General features: G+C 34.6%; 1 protein-coding gene across 8 annotated transcripts in view; it reads right to left on the bottom strand.

The window, feature by feature from the left end:
* The window catches only part of DPF3 (double PHD fingers 3), a 397,766-nt gene that overhangs the window by 77,393 nt on the left and 293,980 nt on the right, over window positions 1-26,393 (bottom strand). For 7 of the 8 annotated variants that reach the window (XM_074290117.1, XM_074290121.1, XM_074290122.1 and 4 more), the window contains 2 exons: window positions 12,197-12,256; window positions 2,383-2,511 (listed from right to left, as the gene is read on the bottom strand). In XM_074290117.1, coding sequence (XP_074146218.1) covers window positions 2,383-2,511; window positions 12,197-12,256 — 189 coding nt within the window. The remainder of the gene's footprint in view (window positions 1-2,382; window positions 2,512-12,196; window positions 12,257-26,393) is intronic. The other variant, XM_074290119.1, reaches the window with a different exon arrangement.

Raw genomic sequence — 26,393 nt, 5'->3', positions numbered from 1 at the left:
AAAGGTGGCACATCAGGTGAGAAAGAGTAGGGACTAAAAATGAAGAAATTTTATCATTGTATAAAGTGCTAAAATTTACAGAATTGCAACTGACATTTCTCCACATTCATATTGGACCCCAGGAGTGCCTCAAGCTATTATAATCCCAGTCACTGAAGCTGCCAGTTTCAAGTATATCAGACCCTAAGGGATAATGGAGGTAGAATGAAAAGTGGGAAAGGCTAAATAGCTCTTCTTGGATCCTATCTCTTCCCTGAAGAGACACCAGAAAGCTATCCAGGAATATCATCCAACCTGTCTTCCCAAGCTTGACAAACGGAGCCATAAGCCAATCGCGAAGCAAACAGCTATTTGACAGATATTTGAGATAGACATTGGTTGAATGGTCCATACAAATAAATCTTAACTGAGTTTGAGAAAAAAAAACTATGGGGAGAATAAGATAATTACCTATGTTTTTTAAGATAAGAAAGCAAATTAGAGAAGTATAGCTGAGAAATTTCAAATGGAGAGTCACTTATTCACTCCTGGTTCCTCCATTACTTATTACTACTTGCAATAGAAGTCTTTGCTTGCTGTGCTGAAGCATCTCTCTATATTATATATTTCTGGGCATGGAGTGTGTGAGTTTTTAATATGTTCGCATACATATACACACATAAAATACATGTATATTATATGTAGAAAGAAATATGTGTGTCATTGGCCTTTTAAAAGACATTTTGTCAATCAGAGTCCAGCAATTACACAGGTTCTGTCTCCCCAAGCTACCACCTGTCAGAGTTAGAAGTCCAACACAATAACAATTATAGACTGTGTCTGGAAAAGTAACTGAACAAATTACTTCCAGAAGAAACTGGATAAAACTACATACAAGAGAATCACTCTGTCACTGGGTCTGCTGATTTAATGTTGAGGTTGTAGGGATTGGGAACTGGAGTCCTTTGTCAACAGCTGGCTTGCCAGCTCTACTAGGTCTATGTCTATATCATCCCTGACACCCCAAAACAAAAGGTGCAGGCTAATAACTAGTAGACAAAGCAAGGGAAGAAATAAGGTGTGAGAGCAATCTAAGGGGTAAGAAACTACCCCATGAAGGCTGAGGAAAAGAAGGTGAAGGGGACCATCCCTCACTGCTATGCTCAGAACTGCCTAAAACATTCTGAAATGTTTTTTAGCTTTTGGTCAGAAACATTTGCAGTCATTTATGTGAAATTGAAATCTCTTGTTACCTTTTCACCTTCACTACTTGGACTTATTTTACTTTGCTCCATAGAGAAGAAATAGGACATATGGATGGAGGTTACAAGGTTACCTTTTAGTTCAATATAAGGAAGAACTTAAGCTATGTTAAAAATGAAATGGGCAACCATGTAATGCAATGAGTTCCCACATATAAGGATGTTGTAAAGAGGATTAGTGCATCAGTTAAGTTTGGAACTCAAAACATTTAAAGTCCCTTCCAACTCTGAGATTCTGGGAGTCTATTTATAACAACAATAAAACACAATTATGTAAAATAGCCTGTCCTGATCAACTCTGATAAACTACAGATAATGACTTAGGTAGGATCAAAAAGCAAAATAAAACAAAACAATTTGTGAAAAACTGTAAAGACCTAAATTTATTTTGAGAAAGAATAAGACCAAAGTGGAGCATTTTCTTTAAGTCCTTGAAAATAGGAACTAATAAAAAAAAAAGGTTACTAAGACCACTTACAAGCATCTAAGGTATGAGAACCCCTACCTCTTAACTTTCATCTGCTGTGTTTTCTTTGGTCTGGGTCTACATGAGAAAATGTATGGAATGTATGGCCAATGAAAGTGTTGTTCATGCAACTACCAAGAAATCCAAGGGTCGCTAATGCCCAAACTGATGGCAATTTGAAGACATAACAAGTTTTCCAACATCATTATTGGATATTTTCCCCACTGACTCCCTTCTCCCCCATATCTACCCCAACCATTTCAATTGATCCAACAACTCTGCATATTGAAATGCATCATCAACCAAGAAAGGAATACAAGGAGGATGTGTTTCAGTGTGTTCTGGTTCCACCTTACTGTCTTTCACAACATCGACAATAATAACAACAACCACAACAATAACAACAACAACAAGACACATACATACACACCAAAGAAATCTGCATGTGGAAAGGCCAGAAATATATGAGTAACTTTTCTCATCCTTTAGAATTTTTTAGTTAAGTCACAAAATTCTAAGACCTGAAAAAAAGTCAGAATCATCACCATTACTACTACTCTGAATCATTCCCCTTCCTGCATCTTATCCTAGATAGGTGAAGAGTGAAAAATAGCATTGGTCCTGGGAGCTTGGGTAAGAAAGTTCCCAGAGAGCAAAGGAGGGGGTTACACTTACCAGAGCGTCCACAGTCAGCACAGGACACTAGTTCTTCTGGCCGGCCACTTTTTTTGTTCATGCTTGAACCTCCCAAGCAGAAGTCACAGTAATTATTGGGAATAACAGTCCCATCTGGTCCTTTCTGGGCTGTGGAAGAGATATCAAATCCCAATTTTAAGTGGAAATGAAATACATTAAGTCTTTTCCTTCCTTCTATCCCACACCATAGAAAGTAAAGTATGTAAGAATCTTTTAGGAAAATCTAGTGACTTGTACTAAGTTTCTCTTATCCTATTTTCATAGTATTAATTTCTTGCTAGCTTCTTTTCTTGTTTTCTTGTTGACACATATATCTCCATAATGAGGATTATTTTTATTTGAGATGTAGTCTTATCTCATTATACTCCTCTGGACTTTTCCATCAAGAAATTCCTCATTCCACAAGATCATTTCAGCCCTTAAACTCACACTTCATCAGTACCTTCTGCCCCCTGGGAATTCCATCCCTCTCTCTGATTAGAGGGTAGAGAGTGAAGAACTCCTCCCAGAATCTTTATTTAAGGATGCCCGTCAGCCATCTCTTCATTTCCTATCAGATTTCACTCTTCTGGACTTCTCAATCATGCCCACACCCTTCCATCTGGGCACCTTCCTCCTTAACCCTTGCTTTTCAGCTTCCTTTTATGTATTATAAGTTCCTTGGGGGGTAGGGACTGGGTGCCTTAATAAGAGTTTATTGGATGAATATTGGATTGGATTGGATTAAATTGTGTTGGGTTGGGGTTGAGGTTCAGAGTGGCCAAATGACTTGTTCAACCTCACTCTTCTAGTATTTCCCAGAGCCAAGACTAGAATCAGGTACTCCGATCTGGTGCTTTTTTTTTTTTTCATTAATCATTTAGCCTCTTTCATTACTTCAGAAGTAACCAGTGAGATCCCACCACTGCTCCATCCCAGGACACTAAAAGAAGTTAGGGGAAAAACTCTCTAATGAAGTAAAAAAATCCTCCCTTAAAAAGAAACTCAAAGCTAACTTTCCAGTTACCATTGTCTACTCTATAGAACAGATCCACAATTCTTAACCTGTTCTTTCCTTCATCCTTTGTGTTCTTAATGTTATTATTAACCTAATGAAATGAATACTGCTTTCATTCAAACACTCAGCAATTTGTATTTATATTCCTGTTTATCTGCTGGTGATAACTTTTGTGCAACTGGCTCATTACAACGAAATTCATTATCAGAGGGTATCATTAGCATCTGTTTTAGCATGGTGCCTGGCACATTAACAGAAGCTTAAGAAATGCTTGTTAACTGATTTGACTATTTAGTTACTGATTTGTGCTTCAACCTATAAATTCAAAACAAAATGATTATAAAAGTTTTCAAATGGGTACATCTTTAATTTTTAAAAGATTTCAATGATCTTTAGGACAGAGAGAAAAGTTACAGAACTATAGATTTTACTAGATAAGTTTTATAGTTTTAAAAACTACTAGTTCTGTCTATCTGGAAAAGGAAATCACCAATCATTCTAGTATCTTTAGAAGAAAATCTTAAATGGAATCATAAATAGTTGGACATGACTGAACAACAACAAAGTTTTATCAGGATATATTTTTATTGATCACATCTGTCTCTTGATTCCCCTTATTAATTCATTATTCATCCTCCCAGTATCATTCTACCTTCCATATATCTATTGATAGCACTCTCAAACTTCCAATACTCAAATCTAGTCTCCTTTTGCTGGGTGGGAAGGGGACTGATATTCCTGCTGTCATGCTTGTGCTCTGCCCTTCATCTTTCTTTAAAATATTTACAGAATCTGAAGTTATTAAGAAACCAACACTAATCTCTCCTTCATGATCACAAATCTTCATTTTCTTTCAATTTACTTATACCCATCCTTGGGATTAAGGGTTCAAATGAGAACTACTCTTAAGGGTATAAATACCAAAAGAAGAAAAAAATAACCAGAAAGGCAATTAAATATATGGGAAAATGAAAGAATCAAAATATAATTAGGAATTTATATTCTATCTCACACTTAAATATCATCCTTGATCTAGTAATTTTTCCAATGATTTCTTCATTGGCCTTTTTTTTCAGTTTTCCTCTTCCTTAACCTTCTGTGGCTCTCGATTCTGTTGAACAAACCTGGATATTCTTCTCTCTTGCTCGATTTTGATGATACTGCTCTCACCTAGATTCTCCTTTTACATGTTGGAATAATCCCTTAGATCATCATTCATCTCCTATACACCGAGGTCCACCAAGATTTCTTTTTCTCTCTACACACTGTTAGTCAATGATCTAATCTACTCCAATCTATTCAATGATGTCTTTGGCAACTAGCTCCCAAATTTATCTAGCCCTCATCTTTAATCAGAATTTTAGATTCACATCATCAAATATATACTAGATATTTCTGAACATCCCACAAAGATCTCAAACTCAATACATAAATCAAAACATTTCATTATCTTCCCCTTTCAACTAACTCCTCTCCTAAACTTTCCTAAGTCTGTTGGGGTACCACCATGCACCAGTCATCCTTGGATTGTCAACTTTGGAGTCATCTTTGACTCTTCTTTCTCTTTCAGCTTCAGACACTTAATACTAGCTGTGTGATTCGGGGCAAGTCACTTAATCCCAGTTACCTTACCAAAAAAAAAAAAGAAGAAGAAAGAAAGAAAAGAAAGAAAAAGAAATAAAGAAAAGTGTTGAGTAATGGCCGTTGGACTGGAAGTTTTGAGAGCTTTAATTGCTATTCTATGTGGAATGAATCTGATGAACAAGCTGGTTTTCTAGGATGACTTAAGAAAAGAGAAGACAGAGACAGAAAGAAAAACAAAAGGGGGGAATGAAAAAGGGAGGGAGAAAAGGTGAAAAAATGTCCAAAAGATAAAATGATCATCTTTATTCAAAAAGTTATTTTAACCTTTGTCTTATGAAGAACATGAAGAAAATTTGAAAAGATAGCTTAATAGTTTTTTTTTTAATTTGGATAAAATGATATTGGCACTGCTTTCAGAAATAAGAAGCCATTGGTACTTGCAGTGATGGTTAGGTATAATTCTGGTTATAATCTTTATTACACTTAAAATGTTCTAAACATTTGTATATGTATTTGCTTTATGAAACGTTTTATAATTTGTATTTATAACTTTTAAAAATTTGTTGTTAAAATTATATAGCCAGTGTCTTTGATATATATCCTAGGTGATACAGAGTTCTGATGTATGGAGAGATGAGTAATAATTTTTGAGAAGACAAAATTTCTCTGATTTATTTTATATTGTATTTTTCACTTCCTTCTAGTATAATGTAAGCTTTAAATGTAATACTTCAACAATACTATATAATGATCAATTCTGATGGATGTGGCCCTCTTCAACAACAAGATGAAGCAAACCAGTTCTACTTGTTCAGTGATGAAGAGAGCCATCTACACCCAGAGAGAACTGTGGGAACAGAGAGTGGAATACAACATAGAATTCTCACTCTCTCTGTTGTTATTTGCTTGCATTATGTTTTCTTTCTCAGTTTTTCTTTTCCTTCCTTCTTAATCTGATTTTTCTTGTATAGCAAAATAACTGTATAAATATGTATACATATATTGGATTTAACATGTATTTCAACATATTCAACATGTATTGGACTACCTGCTGGGTAGTGGAGGGGTGGGGGAAGGAGGGAAAAATTGGAACAAAAGGTTTTGCAAAGGTCAATGTTGGGAAAATTACCCATGCATATGTTTAGTAAATAAAAGAATAATTAAAAAAAAAACTTTATGCTCCAGGGGCAGTTTACAGAACCAGTCCTAAAGTCAGGAAGACCTGAGTTCAAATCTGACCTCAGACACTTAACACTTCTAGCTGTGTGATCTTGGACAAGTCATTTAACCCTAATTGCCTCCACACACAAAAAAAACCAAACATATGCTCCAGTTTCATGAGGGGAAGGATGGTCTATCCTATAGTTCTTAGCATGTGCTATTTAATTAAATGCCTTGACTTGGAGAATTTTGTTCTCTGAGTAATAAAAACAATTAGACTGGTTTAGGTTCAAGAACTTTGGTTTTCAGTAATTAAGAAACATAAAAGGTACCCTGAGCATAGAGTTGGCTTTTTTCTACTCATGTAAGGTAGAGAAAGACAGAGAGGGAACCAAAAAGCCTCAGTTATTAAACTCATAAATGTAACCTCTTAGTGACATGCTTGAATTTTCCATTTGTTCTTAGATCTCTTTCATTTCTGATATTTTACATGCCTATGGGTAAGCAGTGTCTGTGATGGTGCCTATCATCTGCATGTGGCCAGATTGATTAATTCAGTTTGTTAGAATGGGTACTAATGAAAATAAAGTTATAGGTTCAAGCCCTACACTAACAAATTGACTTCACAGAGACAAACAACAATAACTGCCATTATTCTCAGTCACTGTGCAACAGGTTAATCCCCTAAATACAATTACCTGCCTAGTAAATGCATGTCTTTAATCACAAGAGTACTGGGAAAGTTACTATGAATGACTTAGTGAAAGCCACCATTATTGAGAAAATGGTCCAAAATATTGTGGATTATCTTAATAGATGAAGTATATATAGACAGTCATTCTTAGTTATTTTTAAAGTGATTATTTCAAATAGTTTTTTTAAGTCTTTATTCTTATCCATTTCTTCAAACTGATACATTGCTATGGACTCAAATTCCCAAAAGAACAATATATTGAGAAAGAAGATACACAGCACTAAATGGCAAGGGGAGGGGGAGATGAAAAATCTATTAACACAAAAAGTTAAAGATATGTCCTAGGAAAGGATTGTAGATTTTAGGAGTCCCCCTCTTACCATCAGCATGGAGACCCAAAGAACAGAGAAATAGCAAACTAAAGAACTCTGAAGGCTCTGATCTATCATCATGATTGAACATGTTATAAAGCAATAAAGTTTGCAAAATTCTTCATGTTTATTGTCTTATTTGAGTTTCACAACAATTTAGTAAAGTAGACATAACAGGAATTGTTTTCCCAATAAAACAGATAAAGAAATAAAGGCTCAGAAAAATTAAAGGATTTATACATGGTCACACAATTAGCAAAGCATCAGTAATAGAAGTTGAATCCAGGTCTTCTTTAATTCAAATCTGACCCTTAGGCTTCTATACAAGACTGCTACTCACCATAATCCCACTTGAAACCAGATCCCAAAGGTACTGTGATACATTTTAAAATTTTCTCCACTGAGCCAAAAATAATATATTTTTATTAACTACTCAATGTGTAAACCAAACATACTTTTTATAGGGCGTCTCATCAGTACAATGGACAGACTATAAGACCTATAGTCACAAAAACTTGAATTCAAATCTGGCCTCAAACACTTACTAACTGAGTTACTCTAGAGAAGTCACTTATCTTCAATCTGCCTCAGTTTCCTCATCTTTAAAAACAGATGTGGACAATAGCATCTACTTCCCAATGTTGTTGTTAACTTTAAAATAAGATATTATTTGCAAAGGTCTCTGCAAACCTTAAAGCACTATTTTAATGCTAGCTATTTTTTAAGAAATATGATCTTGACTCCCAGCCTTCCACATATCAGAAAATTATAAGAAGCAGGAGACCTATGTAAGACCAACACAAACAATTAAGTACTCCATGTTTTTCCTCACTTTTTCAACATCAAAACCTACCAATGTGGTTCTTTTCTATTAAGACCTTGGAGGGAAAAAACTTAAAAGCCAAACGCTGTCTGAATCTGGCTCTCAAAGTCTTGACTGCTTCTTCTGTTACTTTTGCCTGAGCATAAGTGATCAATTACCAATCAATCCTGAGATGAATGAGTTCAGGCTTAGAAGTGGACTTGTGAGTTTGAAGGTACAGAAGTCTGGACCTGTCCCATTTCTAGTTTATACTGTATATTGAATACACTTCTATTCTTTCTTTTTAGGGAAATAATTAGACATGATTAAATCCTACGCTTTAAGCAAATAATCATGGGATGCTGGTATGGGGATAAGAGGGCAAATTAGCCAAAGAGAATGAGAAAAGGAAGTCTAACCCCTTTTATTACAGGCTAGTCTCCCTTACGACTGAATAAAATCCAATATTCCAGAACCCTTATGCCCAGGAGAGGATTTTTTTAGTTGTTAAAAGAAGCATGCTATTTTGCTCAAAAACACTTATGTTTCTAGGATGCAAATGATAAAATCTTGGCCTTAAATATAGCTATTTTGTGTAGGACAGAAGCATTCTTGTCTTCTTATCACAATTAAGGGCATTTTTGTGTGAATTATTCTGAAAAATTATTCCCCACTCCCTGTTTTAACAGAGGATAAACTTCTTTCAGTTTATTATGAGGTCAGCATTAGTCATCAATGTTTCTATCTGTTCATAGTACTCTACAATCTGAAGCTATTTGTCATTATTCACTGACTATCTATAATCAGGGTCCCACAGAGTACTAAATCTGTAAAAAGAAACAGATATATGAGCAGAAACACCATCTAGACAGCAAATGATAAACGGATTCACCCACTATAATATGATTCCCTCTGGCCGCTTCCTTGGTGCCTCTGCTTTGCCTCCAGGAATAGAAAAACTTACCTGAGCTAGGCGGAAGACAAAAGCTTCTGGAATCACATTATAGAGGGTTAATCCATTTATCAGTTGCTATTTGAATTGTTTAACCAGTTTCTAAGTCATTGATTTTCATCTTCGTGGAGGCAAACGATTCTCTGCAAGAATAAGAGAAAGCATTTGCTATTTGGACTTTACAGATTTAAACTCAAGTCTTCCTGACTCCGATCTCTCTCCATTGAGCCACTTAGCCACATTCAAGAAATTTCTGCATATAACATTACTTTAGGAAATGGAAAACTAATTTCTCTTCCAAGAAAACCTCAAATGGTGTCACAGAGAGTAGGATACAACTGAATTGATTCAACAACAATTCTGTGAGGTAGGTAATGTGAGGAGGTATACTGAGACAGAGAGATCACATGTGACTTTCCCAAGATCTCAGGCAGAATTCAAATTCAGATCTTCCTAAATTCCAAGGCCAGCACTCTATCCACTGTACCACACTGTTGCTCTGTGTTTAATTGGTGATTATAGGAATTCCCTGCCTAAAAATTCTTCCCTTAATGCAATCACCTATTCTATGATGTTCTCTGTAATAATTTAAGCTCTGATGGCTCTTTTTCAAAAAATTAAAATCAAAATTTTTGTGAGTTAATTATACATTATAGGTAAAATTGCCATATTGTGAGCTTACTTCTTTTTACAGGAAATTAACTCCTAACTTATAGCATACAAAAACAAGAGAGGGCAAAGACTGAAAATGGTGACTCAATGGGAGTATACACCATGCTAGATTTGGTATTTGAGTTCATGAATTGTGGTCATATATGAGCTACATTGTTGATAAAAAGAAAAAAGAACCTTGAAAGTATGGGAATTCATCTGAGGAGAAAACCCTAAGGGACATACATTATCATTATCATTACCATTCTAAATCTCATTATTATTACTTTAGGAAAAGACAATAGGAACCAGAAAAAATACAAAGTACAAGAAATACAAACAAACCAAATGAGAAAAAAGAAAGAAGAAAAATGTTCCAAATGTTATACTATAGAAAAACAAGTCTATGTCTCATTTTAGTTTGTATGTTATTTCCTCCACTAGATTGCAAGTTCTTTGAGCAGAGGCACCCAGTCTAATTTATCTTTCTATTCCCTCTCGGTCCCCAGCACAGAAGCTTGCATATAGGAAGTATATCTGGCAGGTCATTTTGAAAATTATTTCAGTTTTTACTCCAAAAAAAATTAGAGTAAAATGCCATTGCAGAAATCATTGTAAGTCTGAGTTCATAAAGCTATTCAATAGTCAATCACCAGGCAGGATATCCTGATTCTCTTTCTCTAAACTGGGCACTGTCATTTCAAAAGTAGTGGGAGGGGACACCATGTTGCTTCAATCCCTGTGGGACCTGCTACATATGTCCAGAGCCAGAATCTAATAGAGACAGAACTGAGCCTTCACAAACTCCCAGCCTAGGGAAACAAGGTCTTAGACTCAAAGATTGGTTACTTCCTTTCCACGAATACAAATACTAACATGCATCCTAAGCAACCAGCAGAAGCCAGGACCTCCCACCATCCCTCTGCCCCCATATCCTAAAACTATTCCCTGACTGGCTATGTGTCTGATATCAAACTACAGCTTTGGTTCAAAGATTGTCTTTCACCTGGCACGCTTATTTAGGGTCTGTGGCCCTTGGAGGCAGCTGCCAGTACCTAGAGGAGACGTGACTCCATTCGTCCCTCTCATTTGTTTCCCCCGCTGCTGACAGCTCTCATCCCTCCACAGGTCTGACATGTTTCTATGGCAACCAGAATCCTGGGCTCTGGCTACCTCTGGTCTTGCCACCTGTTATTACTTCATCTCTCAAGTGTAAAGAATTCCAGCCTGCTGCCACTTTGCTGTGCAAAGCACATCTAGGGAAGACGAGAAACAACAAAAGGAGAAGAAGAAGAAGAGGAAAAGGAAGGGAAGGAACCCATCTTTCCAAAAGGAGAGAGAATTTCATACCATGCTACTATATGATGAGCCCACTGGGGCTAAGGGTGAATATGGCTTCTCGTAGCACAAATGAGACAGAGCCAGCTGGAGACCATACCCACCTCCTGCTATCTTCTACCCAGCATTTAATGAGAGAAGTGGGAGGGTTAGAAGGGAAAAGGGTGGTATGGGGGAGGAGATCAGGCAGCTGCAGACATTAGTGCAAGATAGATATGGAGCAGAGCAGAGAGAGGGTTAAAAGTGGTAGGATAAAGACTATAGGGACAGCTGAATCAGAAGGCAAGTTGAACATCAAAGCCTGGGATAAATGGCCCTTATTTTTATACTCTGGCACTTCCTGGTCATTATATGTTTACTCATATAAATTATCCCCAGGTTTAATGCTTCTTTAGCAAATTACAAAAAAATAAACTCAATAGTTCCTAAGAATAAAAATGTTGGACTTCCATTCAGGCATATAAACTGGGGCTCTAGTTTTCAAAAGGAAGGCATCCACAGGGGCCAGTAACATAGATGAGGAGAATATGTTTCAGTCACATCTACTTTGTGATATCAGATTTCTTGAAGATAAAAAGCATCTCTTTCACAAGTTCTATTTTGTAACCACAGAATAACATAATAACAAAATAAATAACAAGACAATACCTTTTGGATACTAAAACATGAATTGATCACAATGACTAAAGGGCCAGAAAATGGTTTCTTTAAAAGATGATTAAAAGCCCTGGAAGTCCAAGCAAAAGTGTCAAACTTGTGGCCTTGCACAGGCATCCTGCAAAACTGAACCAGATAAAAATGTAATTTGGAAATGTTTAGCAAAATAAATTAAAAATAAAATACAACATGGATCATATTAATTTGTGGGGCCCATAGAAATCCTTTATATTTGATTTTGACATTAGTAGTTTAGAGAAAGCTGAAAAGCAATTTAATTCAATTATAATTAATATTTAATCATGATTTTTAAGCATAAGAGTAAGATTAGAGGGGCAGCTAGACAACAAAGAGAACCTGAGTTCAAATCCAACCTCAAACACTTAACACTTACTAGCTGTGTGATCCTGGGCAAGTCACTTAACCCCAATTGTCTCTCAAGAAAAAAGAAAGAATAGGATGAGAGAATGGAGGGGGGGATTTCATTCACTATGGACAAAATAAAAGACAATAGACTTAGATAGAAGTGGGATATAGTGAAAAAAGTACAAGTGTTGGAATGAAAGGAACTGAATCCAAATCTTACCTCTATCACTTGCTACTTCAGTCACCTTTACTTCTCTGGACTTCATCTGAGTTTCTGCATCTGTAAAATGAGGGAATTGGACTAGATGGCCTCTAAAGTCCTTTCTACCTCAATGTCCATAATATAATAATGCAAGCTAGCATGTAAGCAATTAGGTAAATGGACAGAATACTGGATTTGGAATCAGAAAGAACTGAGTTCAAATGCTCCCTAAGCTTTTTTATCATGGATAAGTCATTTTTAATCACTCAACCTCAGGGTCTTCAGCTATAAAAATGAAAATGATAGTAACACCTACTTGATAGGTGCTGATATTACCAACAATTATAATTATATTATATAATTGGGAAGACCAAATAAAATAAAAATACATGAAACATTTTATAAATGTTAGCTAACATTATTAATATTTATGTAACATTTTAAACTTTTAAAAGCTCTTTGCATCAATTTGACCCATTTGATTTTCACAACAGCCCCTTAAGTAAGGTGAAGTGCTATTATTATTCTCATTTTACAGATAAAGTAAAATTGAGAGACTAGGCAATTTACCCAGAATCACACAGTTAGTAAGTATCCAAAGCAAGAATCAAAGTTAGGTCTTCCTAATTAAATGCTTTATCTGTTGCACCATCCAGCTGCTTTAATTTGTTGTTCAATTATTTTTTCAGTCATGTCCAACACTTCATCACCCCATTTGGAGTTTTCTTGGCAGAGATATTGAAGTGGTTTACCATTTCCTTCTCCAGCTCATTTTATAGATGAGGAAACTGAAGCAAAAAAGGTTAAGATATAAACCCAGGATCACAGTTAGGAAATGTCTGAGGCTGGATTTGAACTCAGGAAACTCAGGTCTTAGAAACTCAAGATATAGAGCACAGTGCTCTATATCTACTATACCAACTAGCCAGGTTGGTTCTAGGTGCTATAAAAGTTCTTATGATAATGTGATTCATAGGGAATCCATATCTATATCCACATCATAAACAAATCATGAGATCACACAATTAGGACAGAAAAATTAGATCTTTGGGATTGTCTAATTCAATCTCATATTATGGATCAAGAAACTGAGGCTCAGAGAGGTGAAGTCATTTATATACAGTATTTGGCAGGTGCAGAAATTCTAGGGCCTACTTCCTGTAATACTGTGTCAAAGATGTCTGACATTAGGGGGGATGGCTGAAATGATCGATAGAATATGCTGAATATGCAAAATAACTGTTAGGAGGGACTTTAGAGTACATCTAGAGCAACCCCCTCATTTTATAGAGGAGTAAGTGGTTTACATTTGTACAGTCCATTGCCCCTTACTGGAATACTCCCCATTCTTCTCTTCACCTGTCAAAATTCTTGTTTTCCTTTAAGATCTAACTCAGATAATTTCACTTTTGTGAAACCTTCCCTGATTCCCTTCTCTCAAAATAATCTGTCTGTCTCTCTGTGTCTCTGTCTCTGTCTCTCTTTCATTCTCCTTCCCTCCTTCCTTCCCTCCCCCATGTGATGTATACGTGGTCTCTCTATGTATGTCTCTTCAATTTTTCCATTTTACCCTATCTAGCACCCTCTTTCACCCCAAACCACACTTCTTTTTACAATACCCATATATACATTTCTCATATCCCTCCCTTTATCTTCCCCTCCATCAAGTAAGAGTGAACTACAAGTCAGAATCTTTTTCATTTTTTTCTTCTTTGTTATCTCTAGGACCTATCACAATACTTTGCACATGACAAACACTAAATACCTGTTGAAATGATTTGCCCATGATCATAAGGCTAGTAAATATCAGATTCAGGTGAGAAACATGTCTCCTTTTTTGTCTTGATATTATTGTAATGATGTATAATATATGTATATATAATATATAATGTATAACAAATAATATAATATATAATGTAATGTAATGTAAATAATGTATAACAAATTTGGGGAGTGTGGAAATTCTCTAAAGAAAAATACTTTAAAATCAATTTGAACTGTCAAAAAAAGTCTAAAAAGACTGGATAATTGGATAAATAGGAAATAATTCCTTCCAAAAATATATTAATTTAGCTTTCTTCATTAATCTCAAGAAACTAAACTTCATCACTGACATTATTTTATGTATGGCTGCTACCTCACATTTATCTGTATAAAATATCTCTATGACTTTCTGAAGTAAACAATAGTTATCCACAAGATTAACAATTTTAACAATAAAAATTAAATAAAATTTTTGAAGTGATTTTAGGTATTTCATTATTGGTTTAAAAAAGCAACTAAATTTCAATTCATTGAATATCTAAATTAAAATTACATATATTTTACCTCCTTTATGAGAAAAATCTCAAAACCATATAATTTATAAATTGGAAAACCAGATGAATGTTTCTAGCAAATAATTTCTGGATTCTCTCACCTGTGATATCATTTTGCTTTCATTTATATCTTGTAATTAAAATTTATTTTATTATTATTTTTTTCATCATTATTACTATATTATTGGTATCAATCTCTCTAAAGAGATAGAATGGTACAGTGGGAAAAGAGCCGAATGTAGCATCAATGTATTTGGGTTCAAATCCCATCTCGAATTTGTGTAGTTTTAGGTTAATCATTTAAACTCTGTAGGATTTGGTTTCTCGTTTGTAAATTGAAGTTAGACTAGATGATCTCTAAAGTCTCTTGAATTTCTAAATGTAGGATCCTATGAAAAGTTGTTTGAAAACAAAAACAAAACAAAACAAAAAAAAAAACACCCTTTAATATCTGAGATAGTTTGTGTATTGGCATGTCTAAAGACAGAAAAATAAAGTAGATGACCTCTTAAAATCCTTTTAAGTCCTATTTGTTCTGTGGTGTTTATAATAATATTGAAGAATAGGCAACAGTTGTTCAATATCTAAGCTTTTGAAAGTCAAAAGTAATTTAATCTTCAAACTGTATATCTTCTAGTGTATGAAAGTTTTGTCATTGGTTTGGAAGAGAAAAAATCAGCCAAGCTAAGCCCCATTGTGGGAGAATATGGTAAACTATGTCTAGAAAAGCCAGTTGCGTTCCAACTGTTCCTACACTCTCTAATTAGGTGTGCATCCAGTTTTTTGAATTCAGTAGTTACTGTCCACAAGTGGAGTGCTGAAATGATAGGGAGAATGATTGTTTGTCCTGGGAACAGAATTGAAATGACAGTACGGGTCTGGGGACAAGTACTGCATCTATCTTCCCTCCTCAATGTTTGCCTTTGACTATTTCCCAGTAAGTCATACATAGGGCCATGGGAACTGTCATGCAGGTTCAGATTTATGGTCCGTTCAGTTCAATAAGCATTATTAAATACCTGCTATGTGTTATTTTACTTTTTAAGTACATACAAAATCCTTTTAACCTAGGATTTCATCTCTGACCAAATGATATACTAAGGAAAACCATAGATATCTTTCTTGAAGACAAATAAATATTCATTATAGATCTATCCATTTACCTAATACTTTCAGAATTCTTATTTCCTCACTTGTACTTTTGTAATGACCTCCTAATTAATCTTTCTGCCTTACCTGTCTCTCCATTCTAATCTATCCTCTCAAAAGCTACTAAAAGGATTGTTTTCTAAAGTAGAGATCTGACCATGTCACTCCCCTACTCAATAAATCCCAATGGCTCCCTAATGTCCTTAGAATTTTTTTAAAATCTCTTTTACTTGGCTTTTAATACCTTTCACTACCTGGCCTCAATTTGCCTTTCTAGTGTTATTATACCTTATTCCTCTTCCCCCATGGCAGTCTAGCCATATTAGTTTTCTTGCTGCTCTTCAAAGGATACTCTATTTTTCCTCTCCACTTTCACTGTCCTCTATGGCTGAAACACGTTCCCTTGTAATCTCTGCCCATAGAATCCTTTATTCAGTTCAAGTACCACCTTTGACAAATGAATGTACATATGAGGTAAGAAACAATACAGAAATGAGAAAAACTCTGAAACTGTAAATCTAGAAGACTGGAAAGGTGATGGTGCCTTCAAGAGAAAATTCTTTGGAAGTTCAGAAGAAGAGAAGGTTTCAGAGGAAAAATAATGAGATCTATTTTAGACATGATGAACTAGAGATCACTATAGTCTTTTCAATTTGAAATATCCACAGGCAGTTGGTGATGTAGGACGAGTTCAGGTTATAAAGAATTTGAAATTAACTGCACAGGGGAAACTAGGTGGCAAAGTACATACAGCACAAGCTCCAGAATCAAGAGGACCTGTAGTCAAATCTGACATCAGATACTTACTAGCTGTGTGACTCTAGGCAAGTCACTTAACCCTGATTACCTCTCCCCCTCCAAAAAAAAGGAAAAAAACTAATTGTATGTAAATTATAATTGAACTTATGGGAGCTGATGAAATCATGTCATTAAGTGAAGATAAAAGATGAAAAGAGGGTATAGAACAGAAATAGGGTAAATATTTATAGTTAGGGAATATGATAGGGATATAATGAACAGCAAAGAAGACTGGAAAAAAGTCTCATAGGTAGGAAGAATGTCAGGATAGAATAGTGCCACAAAAACAAACAACAAAGGTATTACCCTGGAGGAGAGGATCAATAGTTCAAAAGATATAGAGAGAACAAGATGGATGAGAACTGAAAAAGGACTAATAATTTTAGCAATTAAAGTCATTGTTAATTTGGGGAAGAGCAATTACAATTATTGATGAGATCAGAAATCAGATTGCAGAATTAGAAGTCAGTGAGAAAGGAGGAAATAGAAACAATGAGGATAGACAATTTACTCTGGGAATTTAGCTGAATAGAGAGATATAGAATGATAATTTGATAATTCTATTGAAGATTTTAACTATATATGTCTATAGGCAACAGAGAAGGAATTAATAGGGAGAAACTGAAGATTAGTGAGAAAGTGATTGAGAGAGTCATCTGCTAGAAAAGACAAGGAAGTAAAGGGGTACTCAAAGGTACATGTCTAGAGTTGGTCTTGGCAAAGAGAAGAGCCACCCATAATCAAAGATCAATGTAGAAATTACGAGAAATAATATCAAAGGGGGTTGAAATAAAAAGAAATAGAAAAGTGAGAATTCACAGCAAATGCCACCATTTTCTCAATAAATATGAGTCAAGGTCGTAAGCTGAGAAGCTAGAGAAGTATGGGAAATTTGGAATGATTGTAGGGAGTAGGGCAGAGAATCAATTAAAGCTAAGTAAAAAATTTCTTTGCTGTAATGAGAGCTTAATTGAAATTAAATAAATTTGTAGGGGCTTTATACAGTTCATTCACACAACTTTTTCCAACTCCATTCAGTCGCATCTGAGAAGAAGAGAAGGAGTAACCCAAGAATACAGCTGGAGTCACAAACCATAGGTGTGAGTGTCAAATTAGGAGAATAGCAGAGAAAGGGGAAGAAAAAGGACAGCACTGCATCAGCAATGTAGTTTAGTGGATTTAACTTTGGCCTTGGAGTTAAAAGCCACAAATTAAAATAATGGTTGAGCTACATCCTTAATTTGGGGCTTCAGTTCTTCATATGTAATTATGTTGTCTACCTCAAAAAATTGTTGTAAGAAAACTTCGAGTTTTCAAATTCAATGTAAATGTATGCTATCATTATTATGACCTCAACATCAATGCAGTCTTCAAGATTTCTAGATATATAGGGAAATCATTCAGTACTCTCTCCTTGAGTTGAATTTACTCCAGATTTTGTTTTACAATATTATAAAATCAGAGGTAAATAAAAGCTTTTTTCCTGTTTATATCAAAAGATATTTACATAGACCAATCCATAGAAGAAACAAATAAAATTAAGACTATATTTTCTCCTTTAACATGAAAAAACCTTTCCTGGTCAAGTTACATAACTACTCTGGTACCAATAGTACCAGAGAAATTGAAGTCCAGATCACTCTGACCATTTGTATTGAGGTTTCTGCATACCAGGTCACCTTGTACTTTAGTTAATGCAGTGTAAAATAACTTTTACAAAGGACATAACATAATAGTGTGATGGAAAGAACATTGAACTAAAAGTCAAGAAACCAAAATTTAATCCCTGATTTTTCCATGAATTTGAACTGTGACTTTGGACAAGGCATTTTACTTTTTGGGGTCTTGATTTCTTTGACTCTAAAAAGGAAAGTATTGTGCTAGAAGATTATGTCGAAGGTCCCTTCCTACTCATATCCTATGATAAAAAAAATCAAAGGCAAGAAAGGCTAGAATGAAACTTCTAATTGTTGCCTCCTGTATGCAAAGCTGCTTTCCTACCATCATTGTTTCCAAAAAGAGTAGATAAAATAGACTGATAAGATGCAAAAGAAAAGAGAGCTAAAAAAAGAATACAAAAAGTCTTTCCTGATCCTTCCTCATTACTAATGTGTTACCTCTGGAATTATCATACACACACGCACATGTATGTGTATATTTGTGTATGTATGTAAATATATACATACACGTACATAAGGATATAAAGTGTGCATGTGTATATTTTATGGGCATGTATAGTATGTATGTTTATGTACATGCATGTTTATATGTGTGTGAACATGTGTGCATATACATAGATATACTTGTACATAGTTTGTATGTTGCCTCTACCATAAAATGTATGCTTCTGGAGGACAGACATTGTTCTTTGCCTCCTCTATACTCCTAGTGCTTAGCACTAACACTTAATAAATGCTTGTTGGCTTGTCTTAAATATACAAATACAGAGATTCAGACATACACACACACACACACACACACACACACACACACCACTACACACCCCACTTTTGGTTTTTATATTCAAGTCTCAACTCATTTACAAATTGAAGTGAGTTTGTAGGTTTTGGCCAAAGTTCCTAATAAGAATTATACATATAACACCACAAACAGCTAATGTCAGGAAGGCATTCTGAAAATTAAACATGTGTATAAATATTAATTATTCTTAAGGAGACACTGAACAATTTGTTTTAGTTGGTAATTCCATCTAACTAATGGCTAGTGGCTATGATAAGTGTTAGATCATAAGGGACAGTTAAGGAGCATCAGCAGAATTCTATTCAATTCAATTCCACTTCACAAACATTTTATTCTGTTCCAGGCACTGCCTAGCTGGGGGACACAAAAAATAAAAGAGCTATTACAGAAGAAAAATCAACAGGACTTTGTAACTGATTAGTTATGGGGGGGAGTATCTGGGATAAAGAGAAAGAAGAGGGAGAGAGAGACAGATAGACACAGGAGACAGAGAAACAGAGAGACAGACAGAGACAGAGAGACAGACAGAGACAGAGAGACAGACAGAGACAGAGAGACAGAGACAGAGGCAGAGATAGAGACAGGGGGGACTTGAAGGTTTCAAATATAGGCAAGTATTAGAAAGGCATGATTTAAAAAATTAAGAAAAGAATTTGGAGTTTGTTGACTGTAGGCGGAGTGATGAGTAGTTTTAGATATGTTGAATTTGAGGGGAAGTATAGGTATTCTTAAAGTTTATAGGAAATTCATAATCAGGGAGACTTCTCAAGAGAGAGGTCAAAGATGGAGATATAAATTTTGGAGCCATCTGCTTGGAAGTGATCTCTAAAGCAATAAAAGTGGATCAAATCACAAAGGTATATAAATTATTTTCTACCCCCCTCACCCTAGTGGCTATTCCAAGCCTTTTCTTCTTCTAAATCCACCAACTATCCCTCTTAAACATTTTCCTTCCTCTTCCTTTATTCTAGCCTCTGATAAAATGGTCCTTCTTTTTACCATGTCACACTCACTAACTGTGGGTTTACCCCAAGGCTCTGTTCTGGGCTCTCTTTTCTTTTCAAATCTTACTTGATCAACTGATCAGCACCAATCAATTCAATGATCATTTCTCTATACAAATGACTCATATATGGGTATATGTGTGTATGTGTATATATGTGTATATATTTACATATATACATATATATGTAAAGAGAGAGAGAAAGTGAGAAAGAGAGAAGGAGGGAGGGAGGGAGGAAGGAAGGGAGAAAGAGAGAGAGAGACAGAGACAGAGACAGAGACAGAGACAGAGACAGAGACAGAGACAATATCCAGACCTACTTACTCTACTCTCTGGAATTCAAATTTCAGATCCCCACTGGCCATTGAACATTTCAAACTGAATATCTCAAAGGCATCTCAAACTTCCAGGTTGTCCCCTATGTGTAGAATGCTTTCTCTCCTCATCTCTGACTCGAAGTCCTGCTATAATTCTACCTTCTTCATGAATTCTTTCTTAATCCCTTCCTTCTGGTGATTATTTCCTATTTCTTTGTGTCCATTTGCTTATCCACAGGCACCAGGGATATCTAGACAATGTTTCCTTTCTGGAGGATCAGGCCTACATTGAAAGGCTTGTAGGATACTCCTCTTTGAGAACATACCATATTAACCAGAATACATGACCAGGAAGTTTAATAGGGCCCACTGCTCCCTGTCCTGATTAAGTCACTTTGGGTGACGTATTCAGATCTTGGCACTGCATTTTAGGATAACATTAGTGAGCTACAGCACAAATTTAGGAAAGTGACAAGTGGGAGGAGAGACTCAAAGCAATGCTGTTCAAGGATTGATAAAAACAGCAGTTTTCAAATATTTTTGGTCTCAGGATCCCTTTATGCTCTTTAAAATTGCTGAGGGCACCAAGAGCTTTTATTTATCTGGCCTATATCTATTGATATTTTGTTGTTCAGACATTTTAATCACATTCAACTCTTTATGATCCCATTTGGGGTTTTCCTGGAAGAGACACTGGAATGATTTGCCAGTTCCTTCTCTTGCTCATTTTACAAATGAGAAAACTGAGACCAATAGGGTTAAATGACTTAAGTGACACCCCTAGTTAAGTTTCTGAGGCCAGATTTGAGCTCAGGAAGACAAAGTTTCCTGACTCCTGACAGTGGCACCCTATCTAATGTACCATTTATTTGTCCTATAGGAATTTAGCATTGTAGAAATTAAAATTTCTTAAATATTTACTGTCATTTAAAAACAACAATAATAAGTCTATAGCATGCTAACGAATAACATTTTTGTGAGAAACAACTACATTTCCCTCTTCCAAAAAAAATAATGAAAAAAGTGCCATTGTTTTACATATTTTTACCAATCTCTACAGAGTGACTGTCTGGGATTATAGGAAATGGTTGGATTCTTCTATCTGTTTCTGCATTCAATCTATTGCACTAGGTTGTTTTGGTTGAAGTATATAAAAAAAAAGTTAGTCCCTCTCAGACATAAATAATAGTTAGAAAAAAAAGAGAAGTATTTTGATAGACAAATATTATATTAGTATTATTATGAAAATAGTGTTAAATTGCTGATCCCCTGAAAAGGTTTCAGGATTCCCCAGAATCTAAAATTAAAACTGAAGTAAGACTGCTTAGTCTAAAAAACAAAAGACATAGGGGAAACATAAGAGCTATCTCCAAATACATGAAAAGCTTTCTTGTATATAATAGATTAGACTTATATTTGGCTCCAATTCATCTTACTAAGTATAAATTCTATATTCCAGTCCAGCTCAACCATCTACTATTCCCCAATCTCATCCTGTATTCTCTCCATGCAAACCATCCCCAATGCCCAGAATACACTCCCTGAAGTAATCCTTTTTTGGGGTTTGTTTTTCTTTTCAAGATCAAGATCAAGAGATTCCTCTTCAATGAAACTATCCCTTATCTCCTTACTTGAAAATGATGCCTCCTTTCTATCTTCTGGATTAACTTTGCTTATGTCTGTTCTTTGCTCACATCACATTTTGTCTTGTATCATACTCATTTATATTCATGTTATTCTGGATTGGGCTAGACCTGACTTTAATTGCTTATAGATAGGCCAACCAATACAATAAAAATGACAATTTTACCTGTTAATTTACTCATTCATATCATAACAATCAAACATTATTTTAAATTATTTTATAGAGCCAGAAAAAGAAATAATAAAAGAAAAAAATAAAATAATAAAAGGTCAAAAATATAAAGAGAATCAATGAAAAAAAAATGCTGAGAAAAGTAGCCTAGCAGTTCCAGATATCAAACTATATTACAAAGTTGTAATCATCAAAACAACTGGTACTGACTTAAGAATACAGTAGTGGGTTAGTAGAATAGATTGGGTACACAATATACAGAAATAAGTCTAATCTATGATAAACCCAAAGATCCAAGCTTTTAGGGTAAGAATTCAATGTTTGACAAATATTTCTAGGAAAACTGGAAAGCAGTGTGACAGAAACTAGGCCTAGACCAACATCTCATACTAAGTACCAAGATAATGTAAAAATGGATAAATGATTCAAACATAAATAAATTACGGAAGTGTGGGAAAATATACCTGTCAGGGTTATAAAGAAAGGAAGAGTTTATGACCAAATAAGAAATAGAGAGCATTATGTGATGTAAAATAGACAGTTTTGATTACTTGATATTAAAAGCTTTTGCACAAACAAAACTAATGAAACCAAAATTAGAAGGAAAGCAGGAAACAGGAGGGGAATGATGACATGTGAATTTTGCAACAGGTTTTCAAAGGCCTCATTTCTCAGATACAGAGGAAACTGAGCCAGATTTATAAAAATAATAGTCATACTTTAGTTGATAAATGATCAATGGATATAAACAGTTTTCAAAAGAAGAAAACAAAGCTGTTAATAGTAACATAAAAAATGTTCTAAATCATTACTGATTTGAGAAATGCAAATTAAGACAATTCTGAATGTTTGTGGCAGCCCTCTTTGTGGTGGCCAGAAACTGGAAACTACGTGGATGCCCATCAATTGGAGATTGGCTAAATAAATTGTGGTATATGAATATTATGGAATATTATTGTTCTGTAAGAAATGACCAACAGGATGATTTCAGAAAGGCCTGGAGAGACTTACATGAACTGCTGCTGAGTTAAATGAGCAGGACCAGGAAATCCTTATATACTTCAACAACAATACTATATGATGATCAATTCTGATGAATATGGCCATTTTCAGCAATGAGATGAACCAAATCAGTTCCAATAGAGCAGTAATGAACTGAACCAGCTACACTCAGCAAAAGAACTCTAGGAGATGATTATGAACTACTACATAGAATTTCCAATTTTGTCCACCTGCATTTTGGATTTCCTTCACAGGCTAATTGTACACTATTTCAAAGTCTAATTCTTTTTGTACAGCAAAACAACTGTTTGGTCATGTATACATATATTGTATTTAATTTATACTCTAACTATTTAACATGTATTGGTCAACCTGCCATGGGGGGTGGGGGAGGGAAGGAGGGGAAAAATTAGAACAAAAGGTTTGGCAATTGTCAATGTTGTAAAATTACCCATGCATATATCTGGTAAATAAAAACTATTAATAAAAATAATTTTTAAAAAGACAATTCTGAGACACCATCTCACACCTATCAGATTGACTAATATGACAGAAGAGGAAAATGACAATGCTGGAAGGGATGTGGAAAAATTGAAACAGTAATACACTATTGATAGAGTTGTAAACTAGTCTCATCATTCTAGAGAACAATTTGGAACTCTTCTCAAAGGACTAGAAAAGTGTGCATATCCTTTGACCACTTCCAGATCTATATCCCAAAGAGATCTGATAAAAAGGAAAAGGACTTACTTTTACAAAAAATATAGTAGCTTTTTATGATGGCAAAGGATTGGAAATTGAAGGAATGCTCATCAATTGGAAAGTAACTAAACAAGTTGTAATGTGATTGTGATTGAATACTACTGTGCTATAAGAAATGATGAGCATGATGGTTTCAGAAAAATCTGGGAAGACACATAGAAACTTAAGCAAAGTGATGTGAGCAGAACCAGGAGAATATTGTACAAAATAACAGCAATACTGTAAAGATGATCAGCTGTGAGACAACTATTCTGAACAAGACAATCATCTAAGACACTTCTGAAGAACCCATGATGAAAAATGTTATACACCTCCAGAGAGAGAATTGTTAAACTCTACAAATTGAAGCACATTCTTTACTTTTTTTTATTTTTATTGTTTTATTTTGTTTGTATTTTCTTTTGCAAAAAGACTGATATAGATAGAAATGTGGTTTAGATGATTTCACATGTATAATCAAAATCAAACTGCTTGCCCTCTAAGGGAAAGAAATTGATACTCAAAATATTTAAAAATTGTTGTTCAAAAATTCTGCATGTAATTGGGAAATATTTAATGAAATAATATTTTTAAAAGAGATTTACTAAATCAAAGCAAAGGAAGGTATTCAACAATGATATTCCTTGAGGGTCAATAATTGACTCAACTGAGCCCTAAATCCCTTGAGTCAATAAAGTCTTAATACTGTTAAGGAAAAACTAATGCAAGTAAGGAATGGAGGAGAAGGGGTCTTGGATATAATTCTTACCATACATCATGTCCTGCCTAAATGATGTATGGTATAAAGGAAGAAGCACTAGAGTTTGAAATTGGAAGAGCTGGACCACTTAGTCATTGATAAAATAATTTGACTTCCTTGGACCTCAGTTTTCTCTATGAAAATGAGTAAGGTTGGGCTAGATGATCTCTAAAAATGTCCTTTTGAAGGTAAGGGCTTGTCCCTTTTTTGTCTTTGTATATACTCAACACATAGCACATAATGGACATTTAATTAACATTTGCTTAATGAATGGAAGAAGCAGATTTTAGCTTAATACAAAGAAAAACTCCCTTATAACTAAGATTATCTAAAAATGGAATATAATCACTTTTGAAGTAGTAAGACCTCCACTTGAAGTGCCCAAGGGAAAGTTTGATAACTACTTATCCTTTTGTGGTAGAAGATCACTCTGCAAGTATAAGTTGGATTTTATCTTTGAAGCACCTTATTTTATAAAGCATAGATCAATAAGGTTCTATGATTGTAGGTTACTCTTTCTAGAATTTTTCAATAAAAGGTTAAAGAGATAGGCCCAAGGAAGGGTTGAGAGAAGATTTATTTAACATAACCAAGACATTTGTAGACAAAGAAAGGAACCAACAAAAGACTAATGATGAAGGAAACAGGTATTATAATTTAATAGGCAAGGTCCTAGAATAGAAGAAAGGTCAAGATTGTTTAAAAAAGAACGCAAAGTCAAAATACCAGTGAGGAACTGAGGTGAGGAAGAGGGAGCATCAGGAGGGACTATAAGATCAGAAGAGAGGCTTAGAATGGAATGAAAGAGGTAGAAAGATAGGAATAGGATTAGGTGCTTCAGCCCAGAGATAGCTCTAGCAAATGAAGTACAATTTTATTAGTAGAACTAAACAAAATCCAGCTACATTAAGAACTTCAAAACAGGCAAATTCCAATATAGCTCTCTGGCAGAGATCTAGATCAAATAATTCTCTATCACAAGTGTAGAAAAGAATATCAAGAGTTTGAATGAGTTTTCCCAAAAAGTAAGATCAGTCTCCTGAATCATTCTGATTTCTCTTTATTTTATTTAATTCTAAATCTTAAATACTCCCAGAACAATCTATGTCAATAGAGTCACAATTCTGTGGAAATGGATTTGGAAAATGGATAAAAAGAAAAGAATTGGATATATATATAACATAGATGTTATATATATATATATATATATATATATATATATATATATATATATAAATTACATGTGTATATATGTTATATATAAATTATATATATATTTGTATAAATTTGTATATTATATAATATGCATCATATATTTGTATATTTACTGTATTGTATATATGTATATACACGCACACACACACACACATATATATGTATGTATATAGTCTTACATTGTTCTCAAATTGTTTTCCATGTATCCTTATTTTCCCAAACAAGGGCAATAACAATATATTATACTTCTCCTTTGTGCCCCATAGATAGGCATATACTAGGTGCTCAATAAATATCTGTTGGTTGATGATTGACTGAAAATTTTTATCCTAAAGATGACATTGTGATCTTGTGATATACTAAATAGTTCTGTATCTGTGATCTATGATTGTTTCATTCATTTAGATATTGTTTCATTCTTTGTACTTCTATCCCCAGTGCCTAAAACAGTACCTGGCATATAGTCAGTGCTTAACAAAATGCCTGCTGACTGATTAATGTCTGGATCAGGTAACTCATTTGGTTAGAATTTGATCCAAGTTATGCTAGAGTGGTCGGTTGGATCCCCAGTGGGACAATTATTTCTACACAGGAAAAAACTAAACAGTTACACAG

Source organism: Sminthopsis crassicaudata, chromosome 2 (genome assembly GCF_048593235.1).
Source record: "Sminthopsis crassicaudata isolate SCR6 chromosome 2, ASM4859323v1, whole genome shotgun sequence".
NCBI classification, from domain to species: domain Eukaryota; kingdom Metazoa; phylum Chordata; class Mammalia; order Dasyuromorphia; family Dasyuridae; genus Sminthopsis; species Sminthopsis crassicaudata.
This window is presented reverse-complemented; position numbering and strand designations above follow the sequence as displayed.